This window comes from Lontra canadensis, unplaced genomic scaffold, assembly GCF_010015895.1.
Source record: "Lontra canadensis isolate GAN:19392208 unplaced genomic scaffold, GSC_riverotter_1.0 scaffold52, whole genome shotgun sequence".
NCBI lineage: Eukaryota > Metazoa > Chordata > Mammalia > Carnivora > Mustelidae > Lontra > Lontra canadensis.
The window spans coordinates 9,764,223-9,781,724 of record NW_022631046.1 but is presented as its reverse complement, the minus strand read 5'-3'; the positions used below and the strand labels follow the sequence as shown (position 1 = coordinate 9,781,724).

General features: G+C 39.2%; 1 protein-coding gene across 4 annotated transcripts in view; it reads left to right on the top strand.

The window, feature by feature from the left end:
* The window catches only part of FGD6 (FYVE, RhoGEF and PH domain containing 6), a 113,759-nt gene that overhangs the window by 28,297 nt on the left and 67,960 nt on the right, over positions 1 to 17,502 (top strand). For 3 of the 4 annotated variants that reach the window (XM_032874246.1, XM_032874243.1, XM_032874247.1), the window contains exon 3: positions 7,845 to 7,995. In XM_032874246.1, coding sequence (XP_032730137.1) covers positions 7,845 to 7,995 — 151 coding nt within the window. The remainder of the gene's footprint in view (positions 1 to 7,844; positions 7,996 to 17,502) is intronic. The other variant, XM_032874245.1, reaches the window with a different exon arrangement.

Genomic DNA, 17,502 nt, shown 5'->3' with positions numbered 1-17,502 from the left:
TCTAACTTGGTAAACACCCTAACTTTTGGGGCACCTAGGAGGGTCAGTGGATTAAGCCTCTGCCTTTGGCTCACGTCGTGGTCTCAGGGTCCTGGGATGGAGCTCTGCTTTGGGCTCTCTCCTCAGCAGGGAGCCTGCTTCCCCTTCTCCCTCTGCGTGCTTTTCTGCCTACTTTGATCTTTCTCTGTGTCAAATAAATAAATAAAATATTTTTGAAAAAACAAACACGCTAACTTTTCATCACACAGAAACCTTGCCACCACCTTGCCCCCCCAGTACCCATCCCTCAAACCTCTGACTGCCCCACCGTGCACAGGGTGTCTCTTTCGCTGGTTCTTTAGCTGTTAGTGTCTATGTACTGCCTTTAACATTTAGCATGCACTAGCTTTTAGTTGTACTCTCTTTAGGACATAGTCCCTGCCTATATGCTAATTATGGTGGTTATCCCAATTCCCCCTGCCTTTATCTGTTTAGGAAAGCTTCACTCAGCAGGTAAAAAGAAAAGCAACCAACAGAATTTACAGTTTGAACATTAACTAATTCTATAGATTATCTTCATCCAGCCCCTAAAATAATATGATATATGATAAGCCCTTGATATTTATTGAAATAAATGGCATAGCAGTTTTATGTATTTTAAATATTATAGAGTATATATATGCCAATATATGTATAAATGTATTTGTAAATATGCAGCATTTGTGTGTGTGTATGTGTGTGTGTGCAAGTGTGCATATGTGGGTCTAAACGTGAAGCACTCTCATGTAGCCATCCCCTCCTCATTATTTCTAGTGTCCTTTACTCAAGAGTTACATATTATACAATGAGGAGGTGAAGGGAAGAAAGGATGGTGGGTCAACTCTAACTTAAAATTTTTTCATTTTTCCACAAATAAACATCATCTTCGCTACAATGACAAAACTGGATTGGAAATGTGCTGTATTTTATTTGGAGGCAATTCTAAGCTCAAGAGAATGCTTTTCTGTTTGTATTAAAAAGATTTCAGTGCACATTTCTTGAAGAATATTTTAAGGAATCATTCTCAAACCCCTCCAAATTTTAAGAAAACAAAATTGCTGGTAATTAAATGTTTGGTGTTTATTTTAGCTAGTGCTTGTTTCAGGAGGCATTTTTTTTTTTTTTTTAGATTTTTTATTTATTTATTTGACACAGAGAGAGAGAGATCACAAGTAGGCAGAGAGGCAGGCAGAGAGAGAGGGAAGCAGGCTCCCCGCTGAGCAGAGAGCCTGATGTGGAGCTCGATCCCAGGGCCCTGAGATCATGACCTGAGCGAAGGCAGAGGCTTAACCCACTGAGCCACCCAGGTGCCCCAGGAGGCATTTTTTTATAACAATCTGTTCCTCTCTAGCTAGGAGCGGCTCATGCCTGAATCAGATGCCTTCCAGCTAAGCTGGAGACAAGAGTGCCTACTGGATTGTGATCAGACTTAGGCTCCTCTTGTGTCACTGGGATTGCACCAGGAACCCTGGAGGCCTATTTAGAGGCCAGAAGTTTTCCCACAACTCAGAATGCTGTGGGAGATGCCTGATAGTATGGTACTGTTCACTGTGGCATAGGCAATAGGTTGTGTGTTTATTACTCTGTGGCCCCTGCAAAATGTTGAATAATCCCTTTACAGACTCTTTTTCTCTTTTTATTTTTGTTTTTTAAAAGATTTATTTATTTATTTGGGAAAGAGAGACAGAAAGAGCAGGAGGAGGAGCATAGGGGGAGGGAGAAAGAGAATCCCAAGCAGACTTCTTGCTGAGCACAGCCCGGCGTGGGGCTCTTTCCCAGGACCCTGAAATCAAGAGTCCAGTGCCCAACCGACTGAGCCACCCAGGTGCCCCTCTTTTTCCTTTTTTAAAGTCATCAGCTGGCTGGCCAGAAGGTCATTCCTCCCTATCTATTCTCTAGAGGCATACTGATGATTTTCCTGAACAATCCCCTACGGGCCTTAAGGAAAAGGCATAGTCTGTATACCTTTCCCACCTAAAAAGTAGTTAAAGGGGTCAAATAAAGGCAATCTTGAAAACCAGCAGGAATTTGCTACCACAGAAAGGAGTGGCTTCAGAAAAAGGAACCACAGAAAATACCCAGTTTCCCCGGAATGTAAACTGGAGGACTAATAAAAGCTTATTCTGGGGGACACTGTCAGGAGGGAATACTAGGCTTCAGTGATGGACTTGAAAAACACGCCCACTTCGTTTTCTAGCTGTTTTAAAAGACTTGGTTGTTAACACCTCTAAAATCCATGAACCAAAGAGTAAAATGCTAATTGTGTGCATTTTATGCTGCAAGCTTCTTTTCACTTCCTTTCCTTTTTGTGGTAACAAACTCCTGCTGTGCTATCCCTCATTGTAGTGATTTTGTTTATTCCTTCTCTATTTGTTATTAATCAAAATATTTAACTGAAAGAAGTGAATATGTTATATACATACGTGAAATTATTCTTTTTTTACTAAAGCCCAGATAATAAAATTATTAATTTTTAAAATTAAAGTTTGTCTTAACGGTTTCTCAGAAGATTAAAAACTACTGTATATTTAAAAAACTAACGTATATACCTTTCTTTAAGGGGAAGGATTTCCGCTATTATAGTGTAATATGAACATTTTCCGTCCACAGCTTTACACCTTATTAAAGCAGTCAGTAATAGAGAAGACCTATCACATGAGGCAGTTTGCCTCTTAGCACAGAGGGGTCACACTTGAAGAACCTGATTTTTGTTCAGGTCAGATAAGTTTGCTTCACATTCTTTTGGCTTTTATGTTCTGTCATCCTGACCCTCTGGCTCTGCAGGTACTTATAATTGCTCAAGACCCCATATTTGGAAAACCTAAAAACATGCCACGAGTACATGATGTGCTTTATTTGAGGTTGAAAATGGCCCCATATACTTATTTCACAGTTGTGCTGGGTTTCCTAAAAGTAGTAGAGAAATAACGTACTCATTTTAGGGGTAGTTCCCATATAAGTTATCTGAGTGGAAAATGGAGAAAATTCTATAAGCACCATATAATTGAAAAGAGGGCCTGAAAACAAGAATAAAAGTGGTTTTCAAATCATTTTTTTGGATTTGATTCATGGTTTTCAACCCGACACTGGAATCTAAAATTCAGTAAAGGAGCTGAAGTACCTGAGTAAAACATACTCTGGTGAAACAAAATAGAAACACTTTTTTGATGAAAATCGTGAACCAATAGCCTGTAGTTGGCATATAATAATATCTAACTTATGAAAGCTTTCTTTTCTTATTTTTTTATGTAATATTCATCCTTAAGTGCTTACCAGTTTTTCCCATTCATTCTGCAATAAATATGAAAGCAGCCAAAGGAAACGCATAATCACCAAGTCATAATGAGACACCATTTGTAAAAGAATTATAACAACATCCTGCGGACTAGCAGGTTCTGTTCAGTTTGGTCCACAAGTAAAAAGGAAGAGGAAGAGAAAAGATCACAGAAGTGTTCAGATTTACATGTTGTGACTTGAAAAGGAGAAAGAAACTTTGAAGCTGAGTTCCTTCCAAGTTTGGAAGGAATTACGTGGAACATTCATTGTTTAAGGGGCTCAGAATAAAATGGCAGACGAGAAGAAAAAGGTAACTGGATTCATCAACAACAGGGGACAAGATTCTGTGCTTTCAAAGTGTTTTTCAGTTAACTCTACTTCTCCTTTTCCTTTCTCTGCTATCCTTGTCCTTCTTCCCCTCCCTTTGCTGGAATTTTCAGTTTCGTGGAGGCTCACAAGAATGTTTTGGTGGTGATGTCTGGCTCAGTGCTGTACAGGTTTCACTTTCCTGAAGACTCTTAGGGGAGATGGATTAAATAAGTATTTTTAAATACTAATTTAAATTTCTTCTTAGATTTCTTCTAAAAAAGAAATCCTCCTTAATGTGACATCTTAACCTGAAAGAGAAATTTGATGTACTTCCAGTGGAGGGAATACTGTCCTTATCGCAAAAACATAAACAAAAAATAATTGATTTTTTAAAAAGTGATAGCATTAAATAATCAGTCTAAATGTGTTGATGCTTGACTGTGGAACTGAAGAACAGCTGCCTAACCAGTGGGCATTTACTTCTGGCATTATTTTCTCTGTCCTTACTCCATCCAGAAATAAATCATCCTTGGAAAGGATGGCCTGGGGAGATAGAGCCCAGTCCTGACTCTGTCCTGGTTGTGGTTGCAGCTTACTTTCCTTTTACTTCGGTTATCAAATTATGAAATAACCAGGCAGGAAAGTATAGAGGAAACACTATGTCCTGTTCCTTTAACCCAGAAAGCTGACAGTGCTAGGACATTATCTTCCAGACAGGGGGAAGGAAATGTAAAGAATACAGGAGCCCCCAACATAATGACTAGCATCAGTAAGGAATCCATATTTCATTATCAGAGATCTATAGATTTGAAAGCTGTTAAGGATTACATGAGAAAAGAGATTAACAATTTTTCTCTGTTGGATCACATAGAGCTGAACATATAAATGTGGATACTAAATGCCATCTTTCCTGATTTTGCTCCTGAACCCATTATCTTTCCTTAAAATCATATCCCTTGTTAAGATATTTCTATTTCAATTAATATCCCCCTTATTTTGCTGATGACTGTTCATGAAATCTTGAAGGAAGACAGGTTTTTCCCCACCTCTTTACCCTGGTGATTTTTTTTTAACCTCTTCTATCCAACCCTTCCTCTTAATTTCTCATGTAGCCAACCTCATTTCTGCACTGTTGAAATTACTTCTTAGATCCCCATCCACTTCTGTCACACTAGCATTGGGTTATAAGATTAGTCTTCCTAAAACCTTACTTTGCTCACTTTCCTCCCTTCTAAGCTTCAAAAATCGTAAATGGTCTCTCCTGTTTACCATCCAGATGTATGGGGACCACCTTTCACTTGGGTTGACTCTTTTGAGATCATCAAGAGGATCTCACTGATACTAATTAGCAGGGCTGTCCTTTTCCCTTGTTGGGTCAGGGGAGTGGGGCAGAGGCTGTGCCTATAAGGCTGGATTGATGGAAGAGGTGTATTTTCTGCCTCATTGACACTAACAAGAGAGAAGTATGGTAATGACATTCGACTTGGAGTTCTATTAAGGGAATCTTTGAGGTCTACTGGAGGATTTGAATCTTCTTGTTAAAGGCCTGCAAGATGCGTATGGACTCATCTATTGTTTATGACCTTTGGCAGGTTGGCACCTGTCATCCTCTCCAAGCTCTTTTTTTCCATTAATTATGTATAGGAGACCTCTGCTACAGCCAAAATGTTTTTGTTTTCTGAATACAGATATCCATTTCCACACCACTGATTATAATGCCTAGGTTGGCCTTTCTTTAAACCACACACTATCCCAGTGTTACCCCTCCAAACCTTTCTTTGTGATTACCACTGCCATAAATACCGTCTGAACTTCTGAAATTTAACACCCTTTGCTTTCCAATATAAATTTTGTTTATTCAATAAAAATTTACTGAGGGCCTGTTAAGTATCAACTTAACAGGGTATTCAACTGAAAAAGACCCTTTACTTGTTCTTAGGAGTTGACGTTTTAGCTAGGGAAACAAATTTATCAACAGGTACATTGGAAGGAGATGGTGTGGGATTCAGAAGAGACAAGTAAGCTAATGTGAGAGAGGGAGGAGATAAGCAGGGAAGGTTTTCTGTAGGAAAGCAATTTTCAGAACTAAACTCGCCCAACATGGGACATCTAGGTTACTCAGTCTGTTAAGCATCTGCCTTCTGCTCAAGTTATTATCCCAGAGTCCTGGGATTGAGTCTTATCAGGCTCCTTGCTCAGTGGGGAGCCTGCTTCTCCCTCTGCCTTCCACGCCCCATGCTTGGGCTTTCTCTTTCTCTCTGACAAATAAATAAATAAAGTCTTAAAAAAAAAAATCTCCCAATATTTTGTGGCGGTTATGTTTTGATCCATATCCTTTTAATATTTAAAGCTTTTTTTTTTTCTTGGTCTGAAATGTTAACTTTTGTAAGTATTTATATACCTAATGGTTGTGGCAACTAGCTACTTATTATCTCATCAATAATGGCTTTCCAGATGTTGAACCAAGAAACACCTCTCAGCTCTCTCTTCAGACTGAATAAATCTAATTTCCTCACAGGTGCCACAAGCTGTTACTGATTATCCAAAATTTTTATACTGCTAAGTCTAAAAGAGTGCACTGATTTGAAAAAACCAGATTACTGGGCTTTTGTTACAACCAGATTGTGATTCAGTGGGGCAGCGTGAGGCCTAAAGTTCTGTATTTCTAAGAAGCTTCCGGTGATGCTGAAGCTGCTCATAGATTGAACATGTTTTGAGTAACAGGGTTTTAGAGGATGTAAAGAGTTAAAGAATTAATGATAAAAACAAGTTGAGGTAGGTTTTGCTTTACTTAAATAGATGTATCCTGCAGTCTCTCTATCCTGTTAACTTTATTTACTCCAGCTAATTTAAATCAACTAATTACCCAGCTGGGTTGGGCTCCTGTCCCTGCACCCAGAGGCAGTGAGTTTTGCCCGTGATCTGTCTGGGAAGCTTCCGCTCGCCACCCCCAACTCCACCCTAGGGTGTGAGTCTCCCTGTCATGGAGCTATGATCGGGCGCGCACCCACCTACTGGAGGCTGTGATATGATTCCCTGAGGCCCTCCAGGTCCTGAATAGTAAGGAACCCCTGTCTTTGCAGAGGGAGGTGTTCCTTTTGGCATTCTGCCTTCATCCAACTGGTTTCTCTAACAGTTGAGTTCCAGGAATGGCATCTGAGGCTGTCTGTATCCTACAATGTGTAATCAGGAACTGGCAGAGAATTCATCTTTAGCTTTTAAGATTCCTGTTAGGAATTTTCATAACATGTAGGAGCCTTGGCAGCTGAGTGACCTGGCCCTGACCCGTAAAGGGACCTGCCAGGGTGAAATGCAACTGTCTCTTTACTCTGAGTGTTTCCCCCTGATGATTTTCTCTGATTCTTTTACTGACTCTTCTGTTCTGCATGTATTCTTGTAAACTGCAGACAGGAAAACAGTTGCTACAGATAATTTGTTCCTGAGTCTTTACAACCAAAGTTAGAATTATTTCTGCCGTCTTCCTGGGGAACTCTGCTGTGGAATTCCCCACCCCCCCAAGACTGGATTGCAACAATGGCTCTTAGATTGAAGAGATCTGTCTCAGTACAAAGTGGAAAATGTTGATGACGTCAGGCTGGAGAGGTGGAGGTGGTAAATGGCCTGGTACAGTGATTTTCAGACTTCCAGCATGTATCCCCTAGGGGCTCTGCACCCCTAGAGTTTCTGATTCGGCAGGTCTGGATTGAAACCCAAGAATTTTTAACACCCTCATCCCTTCCCATGTCTTATGATGTGGTTACATAAAAGGAACTGGGGATAATCAAGGAGGCTGGGCACATGTTCACAGTAGCCCATGCATCGTTCATTACCTCTCAATTCTGGCAGATTTGTTAGTTGCTTTAAAAAAAAAGTAAAACAGACCCAGGGAAACACCGCCTCTTCGAATGTTCCCGTGTAGCTAGTGAGTGCCTGTTTGTGGTAAACCTAGGTTACATCCTTCCGAGGCTTCTTGGTTCATAGGACTAGAGACCTGATCTTTTTAAGGAAGAAGATAGAGAAGCATAGGATTAGGGCAGCTGTGAAAATGAAATTGGGTTTTTGACAGCTGAGATAGCAAAAGAGAAGGGGAAGTTTGGTTGGTCTGGCTATTTCCATCCTGGTGTTCACATCCCTTAGGTATACCTAGCTGACATCATAGGAATAAGACGGTTGATCCTATGTGGGTTTTGGAGAGTATTTCTTGTTATTAAATGTGACTAAGGCGATATTCTCTACTGAAGCAGTTCTGGAGCATCCCAGGAGGGACACAACGATCTTGATCTTGGTCTTGGTGAACTTCCTTCGGATGAGGAAGAAGACATCAACAGTTCTGACGAAGACGATGTCAGCTCTGACTCTAGTAAAGGGGACCCTGACCTGGGAGACAAACAGGTATATGTTACTATTTAAGTGTTTCTACTTCTGTGTTTGTTGGTCTCATAATATTTGGAAATAATATTTATCAGCATGACAGGCACAAAATCCCTAGTTATTTTTTTTCTTAAAACTTATAAAATATTATCTAAGTTAAAATTAGTTTCTGTTATAATGTAGTACCTAAGATTATCACATTTCTAAATGCACATCACTTAGAGTTTAGTAATTTTTTTGAGAAATTTATTTTTGGCACTGTCCTTTGGTTTTCCTTTTGATAACGGAAATCCCCTCTGAGGATTGTTCCTTCTATTGCTAGCAATTCTACTTGAAAGAAGGGAATTAGATGCATTTCAGACTTAATGAAATCTTTTTAGAGATAGAAAAAGGCTGCGATTAATAACATATCAGGATTTCCTTTGAAGTAATTCAGTACTTGTATTTTCAGTATACATGAAACAAGATTGGCCACATCTTGATAATTATTTAAGATATGTCAGGACATGGAGGTTCATTATATTGTTTCTTTAGTTTGACAGGAACGGTTCACTGTGAATATATATTTTTTTGAATAAAGGCATAATTACAAAGGAAAAAATAGTATATTAAGAGTAACCCCACAATATGTTGAAACATTACAGCAAGACAGAATTTGAAAGGATCCTCATAGCAAGCCTATCAAACCATAGAGGAGAAAATCCATGTTTCACCTAACTTCTATGCCATAACTTACCAAGCAGTTGCTTTCTGTTTAATATATTTTAGCTTTTTAAAGTTTATTTCAACTTGAAATGAATGGCGTAAGTTGTGTAATTGTCTAGTTTTAAGTACCAGCTCCACCACATACAAGCTGGTTGAGTAACTGCAGGCAAATTATTTAATATCTTTAAGCTAAAGAGCCCCCGTTTTATAAAGAAAAGGATCTATCTCAGAAGTATGAGGACTTAAATGATTTGATTTGTGTAAAGCCTTAGAACACTGTTCAGTACATGGTAAGAACTCAGTGATTATTTGTTTATTTCTTTTAAGACTTTATGCTGTAAAGTATTGAATCATAGAGTTGGAAGTAACCACTAGAAATTATTTAGCCTTAAGGTCTCTGAGTGTGTAAAGTACCTAAGCCAGATGAGTGACTGTTCTTAAAGGCCCAGCGTATACTTCAGCAGTGTGTGGGTTTTTACTTTGACTATTAAGTAATTCCTCTGGTGTTTTACTGCTACGTGCTATCTCTGATTTGAAAACTCACTTTCCTTGTCGCTGAAGATCACATATATAGATGGTACAAATATTTGTAAAATACTATTTCCCAGATACATACCAGGCATAAAAAGTATGTACTAGACATAAAGCAGTGTTCAAGGATTTTGTTCTTGAACAGCTTACATCCCAATGGGACAAGAGGGGCCATATATTCACTAGAATAGTGAGAACTTCAGATTATTATGTGCTATGAAGGGAATAAAAAGAGCAATGTGCTAGAAACTAAGGAGTCTACTTAGTATAAAGCCTCAAAGAAAGTGATATTTGACTGAGGAATAAATGCCTAGGAAGAGCCAAACCCTGTAGGATTTGGGGAAGAGGCTTCCAGTGGTCTTCCTCTCCAAGGGCCATAATTAAATCAATCTTCACTGTCTTAGATAAACTACAAGTTCTTTTTCTAACAAGTACTGCTTCCTGTTGTTTGGGTCTGTTTGTTGCTCTTGTTCAAACCCTTTCTGATTTCTCCCCTTCTTGAAGTATGGCACCAAAAGTGGTGTCCACGTTCTACTAGGAGTCTCACTGACATACCGTATAAAGGAACAATTTCTCTCTACCCTTTTGTGTTATGCATCTTTTCAACACATCCTGTCACAACACTACCTGGTTGACTCATTCATTTTGTGGTCATTGGAGACTTCCAGAGTTCCTTCCTCTGTGTTTATACCGGCCTTTCCTTTTCTTTTGTTTTGTTTTGTTTTTTTTTTAAGATTTTTTAAGATTTTATTTATTTATTTATTTGACAGATCACAAGTAGGCAGAGAGGCAGGCAGAGGGGGAGGAGGAAGCAGGCCCCCTGCTGAGCAGAGAGCCCGATGTGGGGCTCCATCCCAGGACCCTGAGATCATGACCTGAGCCGAAGCAGAGGCTTACCCCACTGAGCCACCCAGGGGCCCCTCCCTTCTGGTTTTATGTTATTGGTTTTTGTCTTTAGTTGTGCCACCCACTGCAGTATGTCTCTTAATATTTTTCTGTTTTTATTTTATTTTAAAATATTTGTTTGAGAAAGAGTGAGTGAGAGAGCAGACTTGAGCAGGGTATAGGAGCACAGGGAGAGGCAGACTCCCCACTGAGCAGGGAGCCTGATTTGGGACTTGATCCCGGGACTCCAGGATCATGACCTGAGCCAAAGGCAAACGCTTAACGGATAGAGCCACCCAGGCGCCTATGTTTTTCTGGGTTTTGTTTGTTTATTTGTTTTGTTTTAAAGATTTTACTTGCTTTTTTGAGAGAGAGAGAAAACGGGGAGGGACAGAAGGAGAGGGGGAAGCAGGCTCCCCACTGAGCAGGGAGCCTGACAGTGGGCTCAACCCCAGGACCCATGGATCATGACTTGAGCCCAAGGCAGATGCTTAACTGACTGAGCCACCCAGACACCCCTATTTTTCTGTTTTTAAAATGAGATTATTTCTTCAGTTAACCATTGACATTTAATATTTTTATATGTTCTTCTAATGTATTAATAATTTCCCTCTTTTAGAGCTGTTGGCCCACCTGACAAGGTTACTCTCTGTTCACCTGAGACAGCTGTGGCAATAATTAAAAGAGCTAACTCTCCTTTTCTAGATGGTTACTGATCCATTTAAGCATAGCCTGGTGAATGCTTTTCTCCTAAGTAATTTGCTTTCAAAGTGGTTAAGAACAGCGTGGTCTTCAGGTGCCTGGGTGGTTCACCTGTCTTTGGTTCACATCATGATTTCAGGGTCTTGGGATTGAGCCCATATTGGGCTCCCTGCTCAGTGAGGAGTCTGCCTATCCCTCTCCCTCTGCACCTCCACCCCACTTGTGCTTGCTCACTGTTTTCCTCTCTCTCTTTCTCAAATAAATAAATCCTTTTTAAAAAAAAAGAAGAGGAAGAACAACAACACAGTCTTTGAGGCTGGATTGCCTGGGTGCTTATCATTTATCAACTCTATGATCTTGAGCAATTTCTTGAGCAATCTTTGTGCGTTAGCTTCCCCACCTGTAAAAAGACGAGGGAGTAGGGTAGACACTTGTTTTTCTTTTTCCTTTTTTTTTTTTGACACTTGTTTTATTTTCCAAGATTGTTGTGATGATTAAGGTTATACACTGTTTAAAACAATTCTGACACAAATTGCTCAACAGATTTTAGCTGTTATTATTGGCATATTTAAAAAGAAGCAAGCAAAATTTTAAGTATCTCTAATCATTCCTTGTTTATCAAAATATAGTTTGAAACTTACCTTTTCTTATCTTTGATGAATAAATCGGAAACATGTTTACATGAAAGGTAATATTGTTTTCTCACAAAAACATGAAATTTGACATCCTAAGACCTGTGCTTCAGTCCTGTCTCTGACACTTACTAGGCAATTGACCTTGATCAAATAATTATTTTAAGTACTTTATTTACACCAATCTCATTTCACAATAGATTACAAGTAACAACAAAAAAAAATGTATGTAATACAAAAAGTCAAAATATGTAGTTAAAGAAATCAAGGGGTTAATAAATTGTGCTGGAGCTATTGAACATCCATGTGCCAAAGAATAAAGTAGATGTCTTCCTTTGCTCTTACACAAAAATTAACTCAAATGGATGATAGACTTAAATGTAGGAGCTGAAACTGTAAAGCCCTTAGAACAAAATAAAAGAATAACTCTTTATGACTTTGGGTAGTCAGAAGCTGCATTGATGCAACAACAAAAGTATAAATGATGGGAGGGAAAAATAGCCAAATTGGACATTATCAAAATTAAAAACTTTTGTGCTGCATATAGTACCATCAAGTAAATGAAAGGATAACCCACAGAGGAGGAGAAAATATTGGCAAACATCTGTAATGAAGGACTTATATCCTGAATATATAAGGAACTCTTACAACTCAATCATAATAAAGAAATAACCCAATTTTTTAAAATGGGCTAAGGGTGCTAAATGAGAAAAATATACAGCGAAGGATACTTTATCCAGCTAGGATGTCATTCAAAATAGAAGGAGTGATTAAAAAGCTTCCAGGACAAACAGAAACTAAAAGACTTTGTGATAATCAAAACATCCCTACAAGAAATATTCAGAGGGGTCCTATAAGCAAAGAGAGAGCCAAAAAGTAACATAGACCATAAAGGAACAGAAACAATATACAATGACAGCCACTTTAGAGGCAAAAGAATGGTAGTAAATTCATATCTTTGAATAGTTACCCTGAATGTAAATGGGCTAAATGCCCCAATCAAAAGACACAGGGTATCAGATTGGTTAAAAATCTGCCATCAATAGGCTGTCTGCAGGAGACTCATTTTAGACCCAAAGACACTTCCAGATGGAAAGTGAGGAGGTGGGAAGCCATTCATCATGCTAATGGACATCAAAAGAAAGCTGGGGTGGCAATCCTTATACCAGACAAATTAGATTTTATTTATTTATTTTTTAAGATTTTATTTATTTGACAGAAATCACAAGTAGGCAGAGAGGCAGGCGAGGCGGGGGGGAAGCAGGCTCTGAGAAGCAGTGGGGGGAAGCAGATGCTGAGCAGAGAGCCTGATGCGGGGCTCAATCCCAGGACCCTGGGATCACAACCTGCTGAAGGCAGAGGCTTTAACCCACTGAGCCACCCAGGTGCCCCCAGACAAATTAGATTTTAAACCAAAGACTGTAATAAGAGATGAGGAAGAACACTGTATCATAATTAAAGGATCTGTCCAACAAGAAGATCTAACAATTTTAAATATGCCCCTAACATGGGAGTGGCCAATTAAATAAACTAACAATTAATAACAAAATTAAAGAAACATGTTTATAATAATACAATAATAGTAGTGGACTTTAACGACCCCCTCACTGCAATGGACAGATTATCTAAGCAGATGATCAACAAGGAAATAAGGGCTCTAAATGACACACTGGACCAGATGGACTTCATAGATATATACAGAACATTCCATCCTAAAGCAACAGAATACACACTCTTCTCAAGTGAACATGGAACAGATCACATTCTGGGTCACAAATCAGGTCTCAACCAGTACCTAAAGATTGGGATCATTACCTGCATACTTTCAGACCACAATGCTTTGAAACTGGAACTCAATCACAAGAGGAAAATTGGAAAGAACTCAAATACATGGAGGCTAAATAGCATTGTACTAGAGAATGAATTGGTCAACCAGGAAATTAAAGAAGAATTTTAAAAATTCAGGGAAACTTTGGGGCCCCTGCGTGGCTCAGTTGGTTGAATGTCTGCCTTTGGTTCAGGTCATGATCTCAGGATCCTGGGATTGAGCCCTGCGTCAGGCTCCCTGCTCAACAGGAAATCTGCTTCTCCCTCTGCTGCTCCCCTCCACTTGTGCGCAGGCTCTCTCTCTCTCTCTCTCTCTCAAATAAATAAATAAAATCTTAAAAAAAATTTCACGGAAACATTTTCATGAAAATGAAAACAGTTCAAAATCTTTGGGATGCAGCAAAGGCAGTCCTCAGAAGGATGTATATAGCAATCTAAGCCTTTCTCAATAAAGAAGAAAGGTCTCAAATACACAAGCTAACCTTACGCCTAAAGGAGTTGGAGAAAGAATAGCAAATAAAGCCTAAAACACACAGGAAAAGAGAAATAATAAAGATTAAAGGAGATATCAATGAAATAGAAACCAGAAGAACAGTAGAAAAGATCAACGAAACTGGGAGCTGGTTCTCTGAAAGAATAAGATTGATAAACTCTTGGCCAGACTTATCAAAAAGAAAAGAGAAAGGACCCAAATAAAATCATGAATGAAAGAGGAGAGATCCCAACCAACACTGAGGAAATACGAACAATTGTAAGAACATATTATGAGCAACTATATGCCAATCTGGAAGAATTGGATGCATTCCTAGAGATGTATAAACTACCAAAACTGAAGCAGGAAGGAATAGAAAACCTGAATAGACCCATAACCAGCAATGGAATTGAAGCCATAATAAAAAATCTCCCAACTGGAGCCCAGGGCTGGATGGCTCCCCATGGGAGTTCTACCAAACAATTAAAGAAGGACTAATACCTATTCTTCTGACGCTGTTTTAAAAAATAGAGATAGGGCACCTGGGTGGCTCAGTCACTTAGCAGCTGCCTTCCGCTCAGGTCATGATCCCAGGGTCCTGGGATCAAGGCCCACATCGGGCTCCCTGCTGAGGGGGAAGCCTGCTTTTCCCTCTCCCACTCCCCTGCTTGTGTTCCCTCTCTCTCTGTGTCTCTCCCTGTCAAATAAATAAATAAAATCTTTAAAAAATAAAAATAAAAAATAGAGATAGAAGGTAAACTTCAAACTCATTTTATGAGGCAAGCATTATCTTGATCCCAAAACCAGACAAAGACCCCACCAAAAAGGGGACTTACAGAACAATATCCCTGGTGAACATGGATGTAAAAATTCTCACCAAGACACTAACCAGTAGGATCCAGTAGTACATTAAAAGGATTATTCACCACAACCAAGTGGGATTTATTCCTAGGCTACAAAGGTGGTTCAATATCTGCAAATCAATCAATGTGATATATTACATTAATAAAAGAAAGGGCAAGAACCATATGATCTTTTCAATAGATGCAGGAAAAGCGTTTGACAATGTACAGCATCCTTTCTTGATTCAGAGTCTTCACAGCGAAGGGATAGAGGGATCATATCTCATATCATATCATAAAAGCCATATATAAAAAGCCCACAATAATAGCATTCTTCATAGGGAAAAACTGAGAGCTTTTCCCCTCTGGTCAGGGTCATGGCAGGGACATCCACTGTCTAGTGCTATTTTCAACAAAGTACTAGATGTCTTAGCCTCAGCAATCAGACAACAAAAAGAAATAAAAGGCATCTGAATCAGCAAAGAATAAGTCAAACTCTCACTCTTCACAGAACATGATACTCCGTGTGGAAAACCGAAAAGGCTCCACTCCAAAATTGCTAGAACTCATATAGGAATTCAGTAAAGAGGCAGGATATAAAATCAATGCACAGAAATCAGTTGCATTTCTATGCTCCAACAATTAGAAGAAAGGGAAAGTAAGGAGTTGATCCCATTTACAGTTGCATCCAAAAACCATAGGATACCTAGGAATAAACCTAACCAAAGAGGCAAAGGATCTGTACTCAGAAAACTATAGAACACTCATGAAAGAAATTGAGGAAGACACAAAGAAATGGGAAAACGTTCCATACTCATGGGTTACAAGAGCAAATGTTGTTTAGATGTTTACGCTACCTAGAGCAATCTACACATTCAGTGCAATCCCTATCCAAATACCATCAGCATTTTTCACAGAGCTGGAATAAATAATCCTAAAATTTGTATGGAACCGGAAAAGACCCCTATAGCCAAAGGAATATTGAAAAAGAAAACCAAAGCTGGTGGCATCACAATTCCGGACTTGAAGTTCTTTCACAAAGCTGTCATCATCAAGACAGTATGGTACTGGCACAAAAACAGAGACAATAGATGAATGGAACAAAACAGAGAACTCAGAAATGGACCCTCAACTGTATGGTCAACTGATCTTCAACAGAATAGGAAAGAATATCTAGTGGAAAAAGGACAGTCTCTTCAACAAATGCTGTTGTGAAAATTGGACAGTCACATGCAGAAGAATGAAATTGGACCCTTTTCTTACACCATACACAAAAATAAAATCAAAGTGGATTGAAGACCTAAATGTGAGACAGAATTCCATCAGAATCCTAGAGGAGAACACAGGCAACAAGCCCTTCAACCTTGGCTGCAGCAGCTTCTTGCTAAACACACCTCCAAAGGCAAGGGAAACAAAAGCAAAAATGAACTATTGGGACTTCATCAAGAAAAAAAGCCTTTGCGTAGCAAAGGAAACCTTCGACAAAACCAAAATACAGCTGACAGAATGGGAGAAGATAATTGCAAATGACTTAATCAGATAAGGGGCTAGTATCCAAAATCTATAAAGAACTTACAAACTCAACACCCAAAGAACAAGTAATCCCATTAGGAAATGGGTGGCAGAATGAACAGATTTCCAAAGAAGACATCCAAGTGGCCAACAGACACATGAAAAACTGTTATACATCACTTGGCATTAGAGAAATATAAATCAAACAATGTGATACCACCTCACACCAGTCAGAATGGCTAAAATTAAGTCAGGAAACAACAGATGTTGGTGAGAATGTAGAGAAAGGGGAACTCTCTTACACTGTTGGTGAGAATGCAAGCTGGTACAGCTGCTCTGGAAAATAGTATGGAGGTTCCTCAAAAAGTTAAAAATAGAAGTACCCTATGACCCAGTAATTGCATTACTGTTTATTTACCCCAAATATACAAATGGAGTGATCGAAGGGTATCTGGGTGGCTCAGTGGGTTGGGCCTCTGCCTTCGGCTCAGGTCATGATCTCAGGGTCCTGGGATTGAACCCTGCATCGGGCTCTCTGCTCGGCAGGGAGCCTGCTTCCCCCCACTTCTCTCTGCCTGCCTCTCTGCCTACTTGTGATCTCTGTCAAATAAATAAAATCTTTTTTAAAAAATGGAATGATAGGAGCAGCTGTACCCCAATATTTATAGGAGCAAAGTTCACAATAGCCAAACTATGGAAAGAGTCCAGATGTCCATTGACAGATGAGTGGATGATGAAGATATGGTATATATGTACAATGGAACATTATACACCCCTCAAAATGAAATCTTGCTGTAGGCAGTGACATGGATGGAGCTAAAGGGTATTATGCTAAGTGAAATAACTCAGTCAGAAAAAGACAATTTTCATGATTTCACTGATACATGGAATTTAAGAAACAACAGAGGGTCATAGGGAAAAAGAGGAAAAAAATAATACAAGACAAAACCAGAGAGGGAGATAAATCATAAGAGACTCTTGGGCATGGGAAAAATCTGAGGGGTGCTGGAGGGGCGAAGGGATAAGACAACTGGGTGATGGACATTGGGAAGGGTATGTGCCATAATGAACACTGTATTATATAAGAGTGATGATAAGGTATTATATAAGAGTGATGCATCACAGACCTGTACCCCTGAAACCAATAATACGTTATGTGTTAATTAATTGAATTTAAATTTAAAAAGAAAAAGTATGGGCTAAAACTAGTCATTTTTTTCAAAGGAGATAAACAGATGGCCAGGAATATGGAGAAATTGAAACCCCTGTACATTGCTGGCGAGAATGTAAAATGGTACATACAGCCTCTTTGGAACATAGTCTGGCAGTTCCTCCAAATGTTAAATTTGGAGTTACCATATAACCCAGCAATTCTACTCCTTGTTATATACCCACATGAAAAAAGCATATGTCCAGGGAA